General features: G+C 44.9%; 1 protein-coding gene across 1 annotated transcript in view; it reads left to right on the top strand.

The window, feature by feature from the left end:
* AKAP11 (A-kinase anchoring protein 11) overlaps nucleotides 1-17955 on the top strand; it is a 189068-nt gene that overhangs the window by 75635 nt on the left and 95478 nt on the right. The window contains exons 4-5 of the mRNA XM_082244878.1: nucleotides 4956-5003; nucleotides 8547-8681. Of these exons, the coding sequence (XP_082101004.1) occupies nucleotides 4956-5003; nucleotides 8547-8681 (183 nt within the window). The remainder of the gene's footprint in view (nucleotides 1-4955; nucleotides 5004-8546; nucleotides 8682-17955) is intronic.

Raw genomic sequence — 17955 nt, forward strand, 5'->3', positions numbered from 1 at the left:
TACTAGGCGGAAAAAATAATTTTTCTGGGAAACAGACAACCTGGAAGCCCTGAGTCGCAGCCTCCACTTGGTGATCTGTTTTGGAGTAGCGCCTGCCTGGTACCGCGGTATGGTGACCTTTATTCAAGCTGTGCTCCATTTGGCGCCTCCGCGGCTATCCTCGTTACAGCCATGGGATCTCAATTTGGTGCTGTCTGTTCTATATGGGACATCCCTATAGTCTATGATTAACCACTTAAGGACCGCCTGCCACAGATTTACTGCGGCAGGCTGGCCCTCCTGTAGCTCTACGTCGGTCGCGCGGCTTCCGCCCCTACTCAGCATCAGGGACTCGTGCGTGGAGCCGTCGGCTCAGATTGCCGCCGGGCACCCGCGATTGTTCCCCGCTGAGAACAACGGTCAACTGTTGTAAACACAATGTGAAAATGTATTTTTTTTTTTTCAGAATTGTCGCTCTTTTTTGTTTACAGCGCAAAAAAAATAAAAATCGCTGAGGTGATCAAATACCACCAAAAGAAAGATCTATTTGTGGGAAAAAAAGGACATCGATTTTATTTAGGTACAGCGTCGCACAGCCGCGTAATTGTCCATTAAAAAAACAGTGCGGGATCGCAAAAAATGGCCTGGTCATTAAGGGGGCAAATCCTTCCGGTCCAGAAGTGGTTAAGCAGAGTTGCGTCTGTCGAACGATAGAGAGCTGGATTTTTGTAAAATCCTTTTCTCTGAAGTTGGACAGATGCAGCACCTGCCCCTCTACTTTTGAGTTATGGGGTCTTTTTCTGTCACTGCTTGCAACACAACTGTTTGAGTAGAGCAGAGCCTGAGGGGTTATGCTTGCTGGGACAGCCCCTATAGGCGTGGGCAAGCCTTTTGTCCGCTGAGTGCCTATCCCTAGTGGGAGGAGCATAACTCTATAGTCTATGATTAAACAGAGCTGCGTCTGTCAATTAGCTTCAGAGAAAAGGATTTTACGGTAAGTTCTTACAAAAATCCATTTTTTTGTAATTCCACGTTCCACGGAGTTCGATAAGCACCCACCCCTCTAAGGAGTTTTGATACTTCAAATACTGCTTGCTACTAAACTGATTAACTAGAGCAGAGAGGGGGGTTATATACCAACTGAGGATGGCCCCCCTTTTTTTTGTTCGGTCTAGTCCTACTCCTGAAGAAGGAAATATAACCCACTAGTTATGATTTATGGAGCGCTGTTTCCATCAATGAACTCAGAGAAATAGATTTTACGTTGAGTACAAAAATCCAATTTTAGCAGGACAAGAGTTTTCTCTCCCTTCCTGCTGGCAATCGTTTCACCAGACAGGAAGTTTGGGGGAAGTTTGGGGAGGGACTTTCCAACAACGCAGACAGAAATAAAAAATACTTTTCTTTAAGAGTAGGGGAAGGCTAGAACACTCTGTCAGATTGTACTTCTGTCCGTGCCCAGGTTGCAGATTTTCCCTCACTTTTTTGTTACGCTGACACAAAATGTGAGGGAAAATTTCTCTAATGGAGAGATGGATAGCAGTAAAAATTCAACATTAGTTTTAATCCTTCACCATTATATCTAAAACTAGTAAAAAAAAAAAAAGACTTGGCATACATGTTTATAAGGTTTATATTTATATTGAGTTTTAAAAATGAAATGCCTAAAACAAAACTGTTATTGTGCCTCTAGATGGAGCTCTAAACTCGCTTCACCTGAATGTGAAATGTGGTAAACATTGTGCTACTCATTACTTACTACCTGCCACACAGCGAATTATACCATAGCTATTTTCAGATAATTATGAGTGGGGTTGATTTACTAAAGTTGGAGAATGCAAAATTTGGTGCAGCTCTGCATAGAAACCAATCAGCTTCCAGGTTTTTTTTTTTTTTTTTTTGTCAAAGCTTAATTAAATAAGCTGAAGTTAGAATCAACCCCAATATGTCCTGGCAAACTCTTTTTTTTTTTTTTTTTTTTTTTTAATTTTGATTATTTTTACAGTTTTGGATAGAGTGCCAGTCAGAACTTGTGCCAGTCCCCAGACTGCTTACAGGGCCTGCTTGAGGCAGTACAAGACCTGTTCCTTCAAGGGGTGAATGTCCCGATTCCAACTTCGGAATGTTTTCAGGGTTTTTACTCAAACCTGTTCACAGTCCCCAGGAAGGAAGGCAAAGCACATCCAATCCTGAACTTTAAGGTGCTGAACTGCTTTGTGCGGGTACAGAAGTTCAGAATGGAATCTGCATCAGGAAGATTTCTTCGCCTTTATCGATATCAAGGATGCCTACCTTCACATTCCAATATATACTAGTCACCAGCGTTTTCCCTGCTTTGCTGTGGTAAAGGAGCATTATCAGTTTGTGGCGTTACCCTATTGTCTCACCTCTGCTTCTTGGGTCTTCACAAACATGTTAGCCCCAGTGCTAGCTTTGCTACACCAACGGGGGATCATGGTACTAGGCTACCTGGATGATCTTCTTCTGCGAGCACAGTCTCCCTCTGCTCTAGTGGAAAACCTGGAGATCACAATACAAACTCTGCGGGAGTTTGGCTTGATTCTGAATTTTCAGAAGTCTGCTCTGGGTCCATCCACGAAGCTGGACTATCTGGGCCTGACTCTGGCCTCGGCCTTGGCCAGAGTGCTCCTTCCTCTGGACAAGGGTCAAGGGATCCTCTGGCGGATGCCACAGATGCACTGGTGGCCCCGTGGAGTCAGTATCTGCTGAGTTACGCCTTCCCTCCTCTCAAGCTTCTGCCAAGACTTCTACGCAGGATCGTGGCAGAAGGGATTCCAGTCATTTCAGTGGTTCCAGACTGGCCTCGCTGGGTTTGGTTTGGTACACCGATCTGGTGCGGCTGTTCGCCCACGTTCCTTGGAAGCATCCTCTCAGGTAGGATCTTCTGTCCTAAGGACTGATCTTCCATCCTGCTTTATAGTCCCTGGCTTTGACGGCTTGGCTGGTTTATCTGAATCGGTGATTCCTACATTGTTGAAAGCGATGAAATCTACTTCTAGAAAGATCTACCATCGTACGTGGAAGACGTATATTGAGTGGTGTGAGTCGCTTGGGGTTCTTCCTTGTTCCTTCTCAGTGGCTCGGATCTTAACCTTCCTTCAACGGGGGGCGGGGGGTTGAACATGAATTGGCCTTGAGTACCATCAAGGACTGGTTGTCAGCTTTGGCGGTCTTCCAACAACCTTTGGCCACCCACTCTCTGGGTACCTTTCTTCAGGGTGTTCGACATTTGGTCTCTCCAGTGTGGGCTCCGTTGCCGCCTTGGGATCTCAATTTGGTGCTTTCAGCTCTACAGAAGCCTTCCTTTGAAAATATTTGGGAGATTCCCCTGCTTACGCTGTCCCCGAAGGTGGCCTTTTTGGTGGCTATCACCTCTGCACACAGGGTGTCTGAACTGGCGACATTATCCTGTCATTCTTCCTATCTGGTGATTCACAGGGCTAAGGTGGTTCTTTGCCCCTATCCATCTTTCCTTCCAAAGGTTGTCTCTGATTTTCATTGAATGAAGACATTATGTTGCCTTCCCTGTGTCCCAGGCCTAAACATCCGAAGGAAATTGCCTTGCATGCCTTGGATGTGATCCGTACAATTAGGATGTACCTGGCAGCTACAGGGTCTTTAAGGAAGTCAGATTCTCCATTTGTGCTCACGGATGGACCTTGAAAGGGTTGTCCGGTTCCTCTGCGACCATTTCCAGATGGGTCAGACAGACAGTGGTTCGGTCCTATTCGCTCAGGGGACAGGTTCCTCCTTTCCCTGTCAAGGAGCACTCTACTAGGGTGCTCCTGGGCCTTACGTCATCAGGCGTCAGTGACGCAGGTTTGCAAGGCGGCCACCTGGTCGTCGGTGCACAGTTTTACAATGTTTTATAAAGTGGATGTGTTGATATCTGCGGATGCTTCCTTTGGCTGCAAGGTTTTGCAGGCTGCTGTTTAAGAGGACCTGATCCTCTTTAAAGGTGTATTGTTTTTTTTTTATTTTTTATTTTTTTTCAGGTAGGCTTCGGTTGTTTGCTTGAGCTCCTGTTGCCTGGTTGACTGTTTAGCCTTGGGAATTTTTTGGTTGTTCCCACCCCTCATTTTTAATAATGCTTTGGGACATCCCAATGGTTATGAATACCAGGAGCTGTGTCCGTCAATGAACGAAAGAGAAAATGGGATTTTTGACTTGCCGTAAAATCCATTGAAGTCACTAAGCCTTTAAAGCTTACAATACCTGATGCTTTGTCACTGATAAGATGCAGGCACTCTCAACACAGTGAGAAAGCACAGCCTGTTCCCTGCTATTACTCACAGAGAGCTGGAGGCTTCACAGTAGTCACACACCCTGGTGGGCCAGGAGGGAGAGGGAGGAAGTGGTGCAGGCTGTCCAGAACTGCCGGGGTAAAGAAAACGAATAAAATGAATGCAAGGGCATTATAAGTAAGTGCTTATTGTAAACATTTATTTACACGTGCAGCCCGGAAAGTATTCTTAGTGTCTCTTTAAGAACTAACAGGCAACTTTTAAGGCACTGTACATATTTACTACAAATTCAAAAACCCGATGTCCATCACCAGCTGTAATTTCCTAGGTTCATCGACTGAGAAAAACAATATGTCAAAAATACTATAAAATATGATTTTCAGTATAGAACTAATTTTTCTTTCACTATGTAGTCTGAAGTTATTCATAACATTTCAGGGCTGGTGACTTTAGACTTTCTCAGTGCTTATTTTCTCTAGCAGTGCAGCAAATTCAAACATTCAGCTTGTAATGATCGCATCATATTGGGGTAACTTTATGGCCATCTCAAGTATTTGTGAACACCAGAAACTGTCCTGCTTTTTTATTTTATTTTATTTTTTTTAAATATGTTTTTATGTGAGAATGCATTTAAAAATAATAGTGGCTGCAACATTTGGCCAGTAAAACAGAAATTGTCTAAAGTAATTTATAATTCTTCTTCTTTTTCAGATTACGTTTCTTGAGCTTTCTAGGGAGCATGGAATAAGAAACATTCAGGTATTACTTGATGTTGGGTTTAATCCTGCAATCTTTGCTTTTGCTCACAATGTGCACAAAGGAGTGAATATTAAAAAAAAAAAACTTTAAGTAACCAATATTGATCATCACATCAAATTCTACCAAATCCATATTCTTAGTAATTTTGATATATATTGTACGGGATCAGAGGGGTGAACAGCCGGCTCAGAGACTGTCCAGTGAAATGAAATGTGCTTTTATTCAGCAAAACAGCAAAACAAACAGAAAATGACAGGCCTGTCTTGAAATAATATTCCACAGCAGGGTAAAGCACAGTCTTTGCAGCAAACAGGCTTTAAAGGCAACTTTTTAAACACAGCTCTAGCCAGAGCTACAGTCTCTCCTAAGACTTGGCTCACCCAATACAGGTCGCAGACAACAATGGCGCTTCCCTCGCAGCGTGCTGGTATCTTCACTCCTAGAAAGCAGCTCTCAACAAACCGCTCCTCACACAGCTCCACTGACACTTTCAGATCAGGTGCTTAATAAGCAGATGTACAAGGGAAGTACCTGCCCTCTATAATTAACCCACTCTACAGCCTGTCCCAGGCTGACTCTCTACAATATACAGTGTCTCACAAAAGTGAGTACACCCCTTACATTTTTGTAAATATTTTATTATATCTTTTCATGTGACAACACTGAAGAAATTACACTTTGCTACAATGTAAAGTAGTGAGTGTACAGCTTGTATAAATTCTGTTTCGTGTAAATTTGCTGTCCCCCTCAAAATTACTGTTCTGAGTGGAATCTGTCCGATTAAACCGCTGTATGGTCTTGGCTACCGTGCTGCATCTCAGTTTCAGGGTCTTGACAATCTTCTTATAGCCTAGGCCATCTTTATGTAGAGCAACAATTCTTTTTTTCAGATCTTCAGAGATTTCTTTGCCATGAGGTGCCATGTTGTACATTTTGTGACCAGTATGAGAGACAACTGCTCCCCATTCACACCTGAGACCTTGTAATTCTAATGAGTCACATGACACCAGGGAGAGAAAATAGCTAATTGGGCCCAATTTGGACATTTTCGCTTAGGGGGGTACTCACTTTTGTTTCCATTGGTTAAGACATTAATGGCTGCGTGTTGAGTTATTTAGGGGAAAGCAACTTTACACTGTTATAAAAGCTGCAAACTCACTACTTTACATTGTAGAACGTGTCATTCCTTCAGTGTTGTCACATGAAAAGATATAATAAAATATTTACAAAAATGTGAGGGGTGTACTCACGTTTGTGAGTGTGTGTGTATATATTAGGGATGCACCGAAATGAAAATTCTGGGCCGAAACCGAAAACGCAGGATGCCCTTGGCCGAAAACCGAAACCGAAAATGACTTTTTCCCCCCAAAAAAATTTAAAATAGTTAGAACAGGGGCATACACCAAAACAGGCAGCGACGTACACCTGTCGCTGCCACCCTGTCACAGTATATGTACTGTGATGGGTTGGCAAGAGTTTAATTTAATTACCAAAGGTATTTGTATTATGCAGCATGAGGGGGTTAATGTATTGCCACTGCTGGTCACTCATCTATTAGTGACCGACCAGTGGCAGTTAATTAACCCCTTTGTGCTGCATTAGTGCAACCAGTATCAGTGCAACCAGTGTTAATTATCACTGATACTGGTTGCACTAATGCAGCACAAAGGGGTTAATTAACTGCCACTGGTCGGTCACTAATAGATGAGTGACCAGCAGTGACAATACATTAACCCCTCATGCTTCATAATACAAATACCATTGGTAAGCTGCCTCAGCTCTCCCCCATCCCCCCCCCCCCACTGCCTCAGCGTCCCCCTCGGCAGTACACGCTCCCCCCCTGTGGCTCAGCGTCCCTCCTCAGGTGTCCTTCATTCAAAAGAAGCGCCTCTGGCCGGCGGCCCGCCTCCCGGTGATGTCACTACTACGATCTGTGTATGAATGAAGTGACACACCAGGCGGGAGGGCTGGGCGAGCGGCCGCTAATTGATATAACTATGTGATCCTTACCTGTCAGCGGGACTGTGTGTGAATGAGAACTGACCTGACATCGGGGGGGGGGGGGGGCGGGGGGAGCGGCCGCTAATAACTATAACTATGTGAGCCTTCACTTCCCTGTCAGCGGAGATACATGTGGCATATAGATGCGTTACACACAGAGTGATATATTTCAAGCATTTCTTTCTTTTATTTTGATCATTCTGGCTAACAGCTTGTAAAAACCTAAAATTCAGTATCTCAGAAAATTTGAATATTACATAAGCCCAAAAAAAAAAAAAAAGGATTCAAAATGCTGGCTTACTGAAAAGTATGTCCAAATACAGTATAGTATGCATTCAATACTTGGTCAGGGCTCCTTTTGCATGAATTACTGCATCAAAGCGACGTGGCATGGATGCAATTAGCCTGTGGCACTGCTGAGGTGTTATGGAAGCCCAGGTTGCTTTGATAGCGGTCTTCAGCTCATCTGCAGTGTTGGGTCTGATGTGTCTCATCTTCCTCTTGACAATACCCCACAGATTCTCTATGGGGTTTAGGTCAGGCGAGTTTTCTGGCCAATGAAGCACAGTGATGCTATGATCATTAAACCAGGTATTGGTAGTTTTGACAGTGTGGGCAGGTTTCAAGTCCTGCTGGAAAATGAAATCAGCATCTCCATAAAGCTGGTCTGCAGAGGGAAGCATGAAGTGCTCTAGAATTTCCTGGTAGAGGGTTGCACTGACTTTCCTGGTACTTAATTTGTGTACAGTAAATACACCCATACCTAGGGGAGTTTTGCAACCCAACTTCCTCATGTTTTTTTCTACAGAATTGTATGCAGGTCTGTGTTTTTAAGATGTTATAGTCATCTCACAGTGTATCAGCTTGGAGATATTCCTGGTGGCAGCTGATATTTTGCACTTTGGCAGAATTGTGATTCACTTACGACTTCTGAGCTTGGTCTTTGACATTGGACAAAGCCTTCGGTAGATGGGTCGTGGGTGGCAGTGGAGGGTGGAAGGTGCTTGATAGTCCCCAATTGTTTGGCTGTTTAATGACAGACAATTGTTTAAATTCTGTTTAGTGTTGTGTTTTTTTTTTTTTTTTGGGTTGCTTCAGATGTTACACTTTAGGTATAAAAGACAATTTTGTTTTTGGTAATGCCTAGCAATTACCAAATAGACTAACCTCTAATATGGCATCTGAGATGACCAGAATTACCCGGTGTGTGTTTGCATCATGGGAATAATCCATGAATAGGGTTGGAAAAGAGTGGCAGTGGGGGAGGTGAGAAAGGAATCAGAAGCCAGGACCGTAAGGGGGGGGGGTCTGTCCTATGTCTTAGTCTGCATCTGTACTATGTCTTAACCCATATTTGTAGAACAATTGAATGGGCCTGGTTTAAAAAATATGTTGGTTTCTACAATTAACTGAACAATACATGTACATAGTTTCTTACTTTTTCTTTTATTTCCTTTTTTTTCATGCATTTGAGAAATCCTGAGAAATGTCTACACTATTTTATCTCTTGTAAACCATTAGTATGTATATTTTTTTTCATAGGGTGTAACAGCACTTTACGTGGATGTCCCAGAATTGATACATTCTCCCTATCTGTGTAATTTAAATGAGAATGAAGTTATTTTGATGAACAATGGAAAAGAGAATGCAAAATCTAGTACAACGCAAGTAACAGAGGTGTGTAATGCTGTGAATAAGGTTGTACATTGATCAGTGTTCTATTTGACAATGACAGGTATACTTGTTGTACAGGGGATATGGCAAACTTGAACTAGTGACACTATGAAACATTTGTCTCATTGCTGATTCTACGCCTTAGACTCACATGATCTATGCAGTGCCGAAGAAAAAGACATTGCTGGTTCACATCTGTGCATTTTTTTTTTTTATTGCATTGCGTTTTAAACTCACTACTATTGAGCTTTATAGAATGTGCATTTTGATGGAAGCTAATCAAAGATGCAGCATGCAGAACTTTTTTTAACACAGATACTGATATAAGTGGTTCTAAAGGCAGAAGGTTATTTACTTTAATGCATTCATTACATTAACCTTCCTAGCGGTATTCCCGAGCGTGACTCGGGGTTAGATTTTGCAGCCAAAAGCGGTAACCCCGAGCCACACTCGGGGTAGCGCTAGGAAGATCGCTGGATCCTGGTAGAGGTTTTACTTACCTTTTCTCCGGTATCCAGCGAAGTATGCGGGCGGTATGCGGCGGCGGAGCTTCCTCCCGATCGTCTGCGAGCCCCAGTTTCCGTCTCCGGCGACGTGACGTTCGCAGGGGGGTGGAACCGGCGGCAAATTCAAATGTAAAACACACCAAACACACTGATACCATTCAAAATAAAAAAAATTCACATTACATTGCCCCCCAGTGCCCTCTCCTGCAGTTTTACTGTACTTTTTATGTGTGTATATATACAGTGGGTACGGAAAGTATTCAGACCCCCTTAAATTTTTCACTCTTTGTTATATTGCAGCCATTTGCTAAAATCATTTAAGTTCATTCTTCTTCCTCATGAATGTACACATAGCACCCCATACTGACAGAAAAACACAGAATTGTTGACATTGTTGCAGATTTATTAAAAAAGAAAAACTGAAATATCACATGGTCCCAAGTATTCAGACCCTTTGCTCAGTATTTAGTAGAAGCCCCCTTTTGATCTAATACAGCCAGGAGTCTTTTTGGGAAAGATGAAACAAGTCTTTCACACCTGGATTTGGGGATCCTCTGCCATTCCTCCTTGCAGATCCTCTCCAGTTCTGTCAGGTTGGATGGTAAACGTTGGTGGACAGCCATTTTTAGGTCTCTCCAGAGATGCTCAATTGGGTTTAAGTCAGGGCTCTGGCTGGGCCATTCAAGAACAGTCACAGAGTTGTTGTGAAGCCACTCCTTCGTTATTTTAGCTGTGTGCTTAGGGTCATTGTCTTGTTGGAAGGTGAACCTTCGGCCCAGTCTGAGGTCCAGAGCACTCTGGAGAAGGTTTTTGTCCAGGATATCCCTGTACTTGGCCGCATTCATCTTTCCCTCGATTGCAACCAGTCGTCCTGTCACTGCAGCTGAAAAACACCCCCACAGCATGATGCTGCCACCACCATGCTTAACTGTTGGGACTGTATTGGACAGGTGATGAGCAGTGCCTGGTTTTCTCCACACATACCGCTTAGAATTAAGGCCAAAAAGTTCTATTTTGGTCTCCTCAGACCAGAGAATCTTATTTCTCACCATCTTGGAGTCCTTCAGGTGTTTTTTAGCAAACTCCATGCGGGCTTTCATGTGTCTTACACTGAGGAGAGGCTTCCGTCGGGCCACTCTGCCATAAAGCCCCGACTGGTGGAGGGCTGCAGTGATGGTTGACTTTCTACAACTTTCTCCCATCTCCTGACTGCATCTCTGGAGCTCAGCCACAGTGATCTTTGGGTCCTTCTTTACCTCTCTCACCAAGGCTCTTCTCCCCCGATAGCTCAGTTTGGCTGGACGGCCAGCTCTAGGAAGGGTTCTGGTCGTCCCAAACGTCTTCCATTTGAGGATTACGGAGGCCACTGTGCTCTTAGGAACCTTAAGTGCAGCAGAAATCTTTTTGTAACCTTGGCCAGATCTGTGCCTTGCCACAATTCTGTCTCTGAGCTCTTTTAGGCAGTTCCTTTGACCTCATGATTCTCATTTGCTCTGACATGCATTGTGATCTGGAAGGTCTTATATAGACAGGTGTGTGGCTTTCCTAATCAAGTCCAATCAGTATAATCAAACACAGCTGGACTCAAATGAAGGTGTAGAACCATCTCAAGGATGATCAGAAGAAATGGAAAGCACCTGAGTTAAATATGAGTGTCACAGCAAAGGGTCTGAATACTTAGGACCATGTGATATTTCAGTTTTTCTTTTTTAATAAATCTGCAACAATGTCAACAATTCTGTGTTTTTCTGTCAGTATGGGGTGCTATGTGTACATTCATGAGGAAGAAGAATGAACTTAAATGATTTTAGCAAATGGCTGCAATATAACAAAGAGTGAAAAATTTAAGGGGGTCTGAACACTTTCCGTACCCACTGTGTGTATATATATATATATATATATATATATATATATATATATATATATATATATATATATAATATATGTATACATAATATATGTATATATAATGTATACATAATATATGTATATATATATATATATATATATATAATAAATGTATACAGTTGGTTTGGGCTGCTCATTCACAAGAATTACATGCAAAATAATGGTACCGCTTTCAGCACCTAAAATCCAAAAGTATCATACCGCCAGGGAGGTTAAGGTAAAAAACCTTCTGGGTGCAGCTTCCCCCCACCCCCCCCTTACATTTACCTGAACCCCATCTAGATCCAGCGATGTGCATGAGAGCAGTGGCTCTCCCTGAGCTCTCTCTCTCTCCTCTTTGGCTCACACAGCAGCGGGAGCCATTGGCTCCTACGGCTGTCAATCACAGTTATTGAGCCAATGAGGAGATAGTGGGGCTGGGAGTGTGAATGGATATTGTCAATTCACTGGAGCGAGGCTTGCTATTGTGGGCACTTGGTAGGAAGGGAGGAGCCAGGACCGCTGGTGGGGACCCAAAAAAAAAGAGTTTTGGGGCTGCTCTGTGCAAAACCTTTGCACAGAGCAGGTAATTATAACGTGTTTTTCCCCTATCGTCTTTCAGGACAGCCACCTTTGAGAGACCTTGGCTCCTCCCGTCTCAGGAAACACCGCCCCATTAAGCCCCCTGTTAGCCAACGCTCTTCAGTTCTGGTGTTTTCACAGTATTTGAACTTTCTGTTCAAATACTGTGAATGAACAGGAAAGTAAATTTCATAAGTTAGATTTTAGAAGGTGTGTCCTTTAGTAGATGGAGGGTACAAAAGAATTTAGGAAGTCTGGTTCCTTCTTTGTTCTATTTGCTGGCTCTAGTAGAGGATCTAAACCCTCTAGACATTCTTTAGCCAGATGGCTTAGGTTAGCCATTAGCCAGGCCTAAGCTTCAAGCGGTAAGGAGGTCCCGATAGGAATCAGGGCACACTCCACTAGAGCTATGATGACTTCTCAGGAGGAAAGAGCTGGTGCTACCCTGGAGTAGATCTGTCAGGCAGCAACCTGGTCCAGTTTTGCAACTTTCACCAAGCACTACAGGCTGGACCTGTTGTCCGCTAAACACCAGGCTTTTAGGCGTAAAGCCCTTCAAGCGGTTGTCCTTAGGGGTAAGTACTCATTTATCCTCTCAAAGGTGGCTGTCCTGAAAGACGATAAAGGAAAATTAGATACTCTTACCGGTAACGTCTTTTCCAGTAGTCTTTCAGGACAGCACCGTTACCCACCCCAAAGAAGGTCTGGACATAAGACGATCAGAAAATGGAGGTTAATATGATATGTCTGTGTCTCCCCTGCTGGCAGGAGGTACTCTTGGAGAACTGAAGGGCGCCGGCTAACAGGGGGCCTAAATCTGTATGGATGGGGCGGTGTTTCCTGAGAAGGGAGGAGCCAAGGTCTCTCAAAGGTGGCTGTCCTGAAAGACTACTGAGAAAAACGTTACCGATAAGAGTAACTCTATTTATTTATTTTTAAATCACAATCTTTAGAATTACTTTAAAGTGCACAGCTGTGATTGGGGACTGCGGGCTAGATGCTTGCCAATATCTGGCCCTCAGGGCACTATTCCTCCCACTGATATGAGGCACTGTTCCTGCTAATAATATCAATGATTAGTCAACATTCCTTTCATGACACCAACAGTGGGCAACTATGCTTCCCACCGACCCAAACAATAGGGCACTCACTAGTTATCAAACTAATACCAAGGCAATGGCACTATTTCTCCTCCTGATCACCGGTATTTTTTTTCCAATTTTTTTCTATACTTCCACTGACCACCAAGCTGGAGGCATTCTTCCTACTACCACTGGGCATTTCTACTTCCACTGACCAGTCTGGCTCCCCTTGGAGTTTGAAGGACAGTGAACTTGGCCCTTTGCTTAGAATGTTAGGGAACAGATTTAATTTCTCTTATGTCCTCTGACAGTCGCAGCCCGTTCAGATGTTCTTCATTATTGGGTAATGCGCCCTCTCTGCAGGAGCAGGCTAGGTAGTGAAAACTTGACAAAAAAGAGTTAAGCAAGGACACACCTCTAGGGGGCTGTCCCTCTCGACATTACCCTCAGCTATTCAGTGCTCCTCTGCAGTTTCTTGCTGCCTAGCGTTAGGAGTAGGACTAGGTTTCCCAGCTGGAAAATGTTTTGATGTTATTTTCCTCACTCATTAACTCACTATCACTAGTTAGGGGGATCCTCCTGGAGAACTACAAGCGACAGCCGTGCTGGGCCTCGCACTGGATAATCTAGATCCTTATGGTGTCCCAGCCTGACCAACGAGCATGTGCAAGTTGTGGTCCGCCCAGGCCTCTCCACGATGGTGCCCCTGTGGATGTGGACGAGCCTGCGAAGAGCTTTCTTCGCCGCAATGTCTGAACTCTGGAACGCCCTGTGTTGCAGCGTCCCCCCCTTGGCTGACGGCACCCCCACTCAGCCAAGGAGGTGGTCCATATCGGAGCGGAGCCCGCGGTCCGTGGTATGGTGAGTGATGCTACCCCCTGTGTCCCTGGGACAGTTATCTGAGGGGGAGTTATGTGGGCCCACTCCTTGGGGATGTCAGAACATGCGGTCTCTGTAGTGTCCCCCCTGGCCAGTTTGGACGGTCCCTACCTCCCTGCCCCCTTTTGGGGGCGCTCTGCGGTAAATGCTGCATGGGGGGGGTGTGGGGGATTGTTACCTTGTCCTGGGGGGTCTTCCTGGTTGATTCCCACGGTGGCCAGGTCCTAGGTTTCTGACAAATTGGCGCCGTTTGTTTCGGCCTCCATTTTGGGTGAGGGCAGCCTGGCTGACTCCGTGAGGGCAGCAGCCATTTTATTGCTGTATTTTGGCGCCATCTTGGATGTGGGCAGCTTTGGTTGCTTATTCGCTCGGTCAGAAATTTTGTTCACAATTTTAAATTTAAATTTTGCATGATGAGCCCACCCAGTCAGGTTAGCAGTTTTCCTTTGGGTCTCGCACAGCCCAGAAGTCGGGTCAGATTTTCCCTGTCCCGAGGAGTTTTTACAACATTGTGAACGTACAGTGGCGCCGCGTTAAGCTCACGCTGGCGGTGCCTAAGCGGTTTTTCAACGCTGCTATCCTTTTGCAGACGTTGTCAACTTTCCGTCAAACATCTGTGTGTCTCCCGATTTGTTTACGAGATCTCAAGGGTGCTGTGCAAGATCTTCTTGCCCAAAGAGTTGTTATACCAGTCCTTCAGCGGGACAGGTTTTTCGGGTTCTATTCCAACCTGTTCTCGGTGCCCAGAAAGGAGGGCAAAGTGCGTCCGATTCTCGACCTCAAGTCTCTTTACCGCTTTTCCCGGGTGCATAAGTTCTGGATGGAATCCATCTGGCCGGTGGTGGTGTCTTTAAATCAAGGAGATCTTATGGCCTCCATGAACTTAAAGGATGCGTATCTGCACATCCCTGTCTATGAGGGTCATCAGCGGTTTCTCCGTTTCGCGGTGGCAGAGGACCATTTTCAATTTGTGGCATCATGATGTTTTCAGCTTTCGAGGCGGTCCTGTTTGCACAGTTTCACACAAGGACTCTGCAAGCAGAGATTCTTGCCAGATGGCACAATGATCCTCAATCCCTGGACAGGATGATATGTTTGAGCCGTCTTGTGAGGTCAGAGCATTTGTGGTGGCTTCTGCCACCCACTCTGAGCCAGGGTGAGTTTTTTCTGCCCCTGTTGTGGACAGTAATCACCACGGATGCCAGCCTGACGGGCTGGGGTGGTGTACTGGACACCCTGTGTGCCCAGGGGACATGATCAACGGAGGAATCCTTGCGATAAATATTCTGGAGCTCAGGGCGATCAAACTCTGCCTGCCCCATTGGGCGACTTGGTTGCACGGTTGTCCGGTTTGGGTTCAAACCGACAATGCCATGGCTGTGGCTTGCATCAATCACACTAGGAGTGCCCGGGCGGTCAAGGAAGTTGCCGTGATTCTGACTTGGGCCGAGGCACACGTTCTAGCTATCTCTTCTGTTCACATTCCGGGAGTGGAGCACTGGCAGGCGGACTATCTCAGTCATCAGTCCTTGGATCAGGGGAAATGGTCCCTGCATCCAGAGGTGTTTCGTCCCCTGTGTGCCCGGTGGGGGACTCCGGACATTGATCCGTTCGCGTCTCGTCTCCACAAAAAGGTGGGAAGGTTTGTGGCCAGGGCCCGAGATCCTCTGGCGGACGCCACGGACGGGTTGGCAGTGCCCTGGCACCGGTATCAGCTGATTTACGCCTTCCCTCTGATTTCAAACTGTTGTCAAGGTTCCTCTGCAAGTTGGAACAGGTGCAGGTAATTCTGGTAGCTCCGAAATGGCCTCGTCAGTCTTGGTACGCGGACCTCGTTCAAATGGTCGTAGAGCCTCCCTGGCTCTACCTCTGAGTGAAGATCTGCTGTCTCGAGGGCCGATCTTCCATCCATTGAAAGCCAGGTGTTGAGAGACAGTGGTCTCTCGGATGCTGCCATTCCTACCTTATTGAAGGCTCGGAAGACTACCTCCAGGAAGATTTACCATCGTACCTGGAAGGAGTATATTGCCTGGTGTGAGTCGCAAGGGTTTCATCCTCGCTCCTTTTCGTGGCGAGGGTTTTGGCCTTCCTGCAGGAAGGTGTGGAACAGCGTTTGGCGCTGGGCACGATCAAAGGTCAGTTATCAGCCTTGGCTGTTTTTCTTCCAGTGTCCCTTGGCCCAGTGTCCCTGATTCGCACCTTTTATGCAAGGTGTGCGTCATCTGGCTCCACCGCTGAGGGCTCCTTTGCCTCAGTGGGACCTGAATTTGGTCTTGTCCGTTTTGCAACGGTCTCCTTTTGAGAACATCAGAAAAATCGTTCTGCCTGTGTTGTCCCAGAAAGTGGCCTTTCTGGTGGCTTTCACCTCTGTTCGCAAAGTGTCTGAACTGGCGTCTCTGTCTTGCCGTTCGCCTTATCTGGTTGTTCATAGGGATGCAGTGGTCCTACGACCAACTCAGTCTTTTCACCCTAAGGTGGTGTCGGATTCCCACCTGAACGAGGATATTGTGTTGCCTTCGCTTTGCGCGAAGCCCAAGCATCTCAAGGGGTTTGCCTTGCATTCATTGGATGTGGTCCGGGTGATCAGGGTTTACCTGTCAGCCACGGAGTCTTTTAGGACGTCTGATTCTCTGGTTGTCCTTCCTGAGGAACCTAGAAAGGGTTTGGTTGTGTCCGCAACCATTTCCAATGGATCAGACAGACTATTGTTTCAGGCTTATTCACTGAAGGGTCAGGTGCCTCCTTTCCCTGTGAGGGCGCATTCTACTAGAGCTGTTAGTGCCTGTTGGGCTTTTCGCCATCAGGTTCTGTGGTTCGGGTGTGCAAGCGGAGACCTGGTCCTCTGTGCACACCTTTAAAAAATTCTACAGACTTGACGTGATGGCATCCTCGGATGCTTACTTTGGCTGCAAGTTTTGAGCGCTGCGGTTTTGTTGAAGAGACATGTTTTTTTCTCTTCGTGGGGTGATTTTTGTTCTGGGGTTAGCTCCTGTTGAGCTTCTGTTGCCCTGTTGGCTCAGTTTTTTCTGGCCTTGTAAACACGTTGCCGTTCTTTGTTTGCATCTTTTCCCACCTCTCACACCTGCACTGCTTTGGGACATCCCAATAGTGAAGAGCATCTGAATGGGCTGCGACTGTCAGACGTAAGAGAAAATAGAATTTTTGTAAGAGCTTACCATAAAAAATTCTTTTCTCTGAGTCCTCTGACAGTCACAGCCCCCGCCCCTCTATTTTGGGGTTTGTTGACTTCCTATACTGCTTGCTACGAAACTGAAGAGCAGCACTGAATAGCTGAGGGCAATGTTGAGAGGGACAGCCCCCTTATTTTTGTCAAGTTTTCACTACCTAGCCTGCTCCTGCAGAGAGGGTGCTTTACCCAATAGTGAAGAACATCTGAATTTATGGGAAGTTCTTAAAAAAATTTAATTTTTTTCTATTTCATTTCTCTGCAGTGGCATTCAGAATTACGCCACACAATTCAACATAGTTTTAGCACGGACGAATACTTTTTTTTTTTTTTCTTGCCATGTCCACTGAACATGTTTGTTTTATATGTTCCCTCATCACACCATACACGTGCTGTGCTGTACAGAAAAAATACATCTCAGTGGACTTGATATGAACAAGCCGGTAATTTTCCAGTACTTTGCTTGGTAGCGCACTCTAAATTTGACATAGGTTCAACTTGCAAAATGGCTGCTGGAGAGATGGATTGTAGATTGAGTTTTTAAATACATGTAAAGCCCTTTACAGTACATTGTTTGTAGTACCTTGCACATTGTATGTAGTACTTTAAACGTTCTATGTATGTATACTGTATGTACAGTAGAAAATGGGGAAAGAGACCCCAAATCTCTGGGCAGGGAGCTTGGAGTGGGGGGATGTTAGTGTCACACAACACACAAAAGTGAAATGTTTAAAAAGAAACAATACATCTTTATTAATATATAAAACAAACTTTTCTTGTTAAAAATGGGTCCATATCTACATGATAGGAGTAGACGGAATACAAAATCTAGAGCAATAATTACTAAATTTGTACATCACATAATTCTATTCATTATGTGATGTAAATATTGTATCCATATTTTGATATAGTGAGCTTGTGGAACTTGAAGAACTAGATCTATGTGAAATGCGTCGGTCCACTAGGCTCTATAATTTGTATCCTGTAAACTTATGTAGATATGGATTCAATTTGTTTCTTTTTAACCTCATTTCATTCACTTTTGTGTATTGTGTGACATCCCCTCAACTCCAAGCTCCTTGCCCGGAGATTTGGGGTCTCTTTCTCAGTTTTTTGTTTATAACAATTTAATGAGGGATGTTGTCAGTTATTTT

This window comes from Pelophylax lessonae, assembly GCF_965119305.1.
Source record: "Pelophylax lessonae genome assembly, chromosome: 2".
In the NCBI taxonomy this organism is placed as follows: Eukaryota; Metazoa; Chordata; class Amphibia; order Anura; family Ranidae; genus Pelophylax; species Pelophylax lessonae.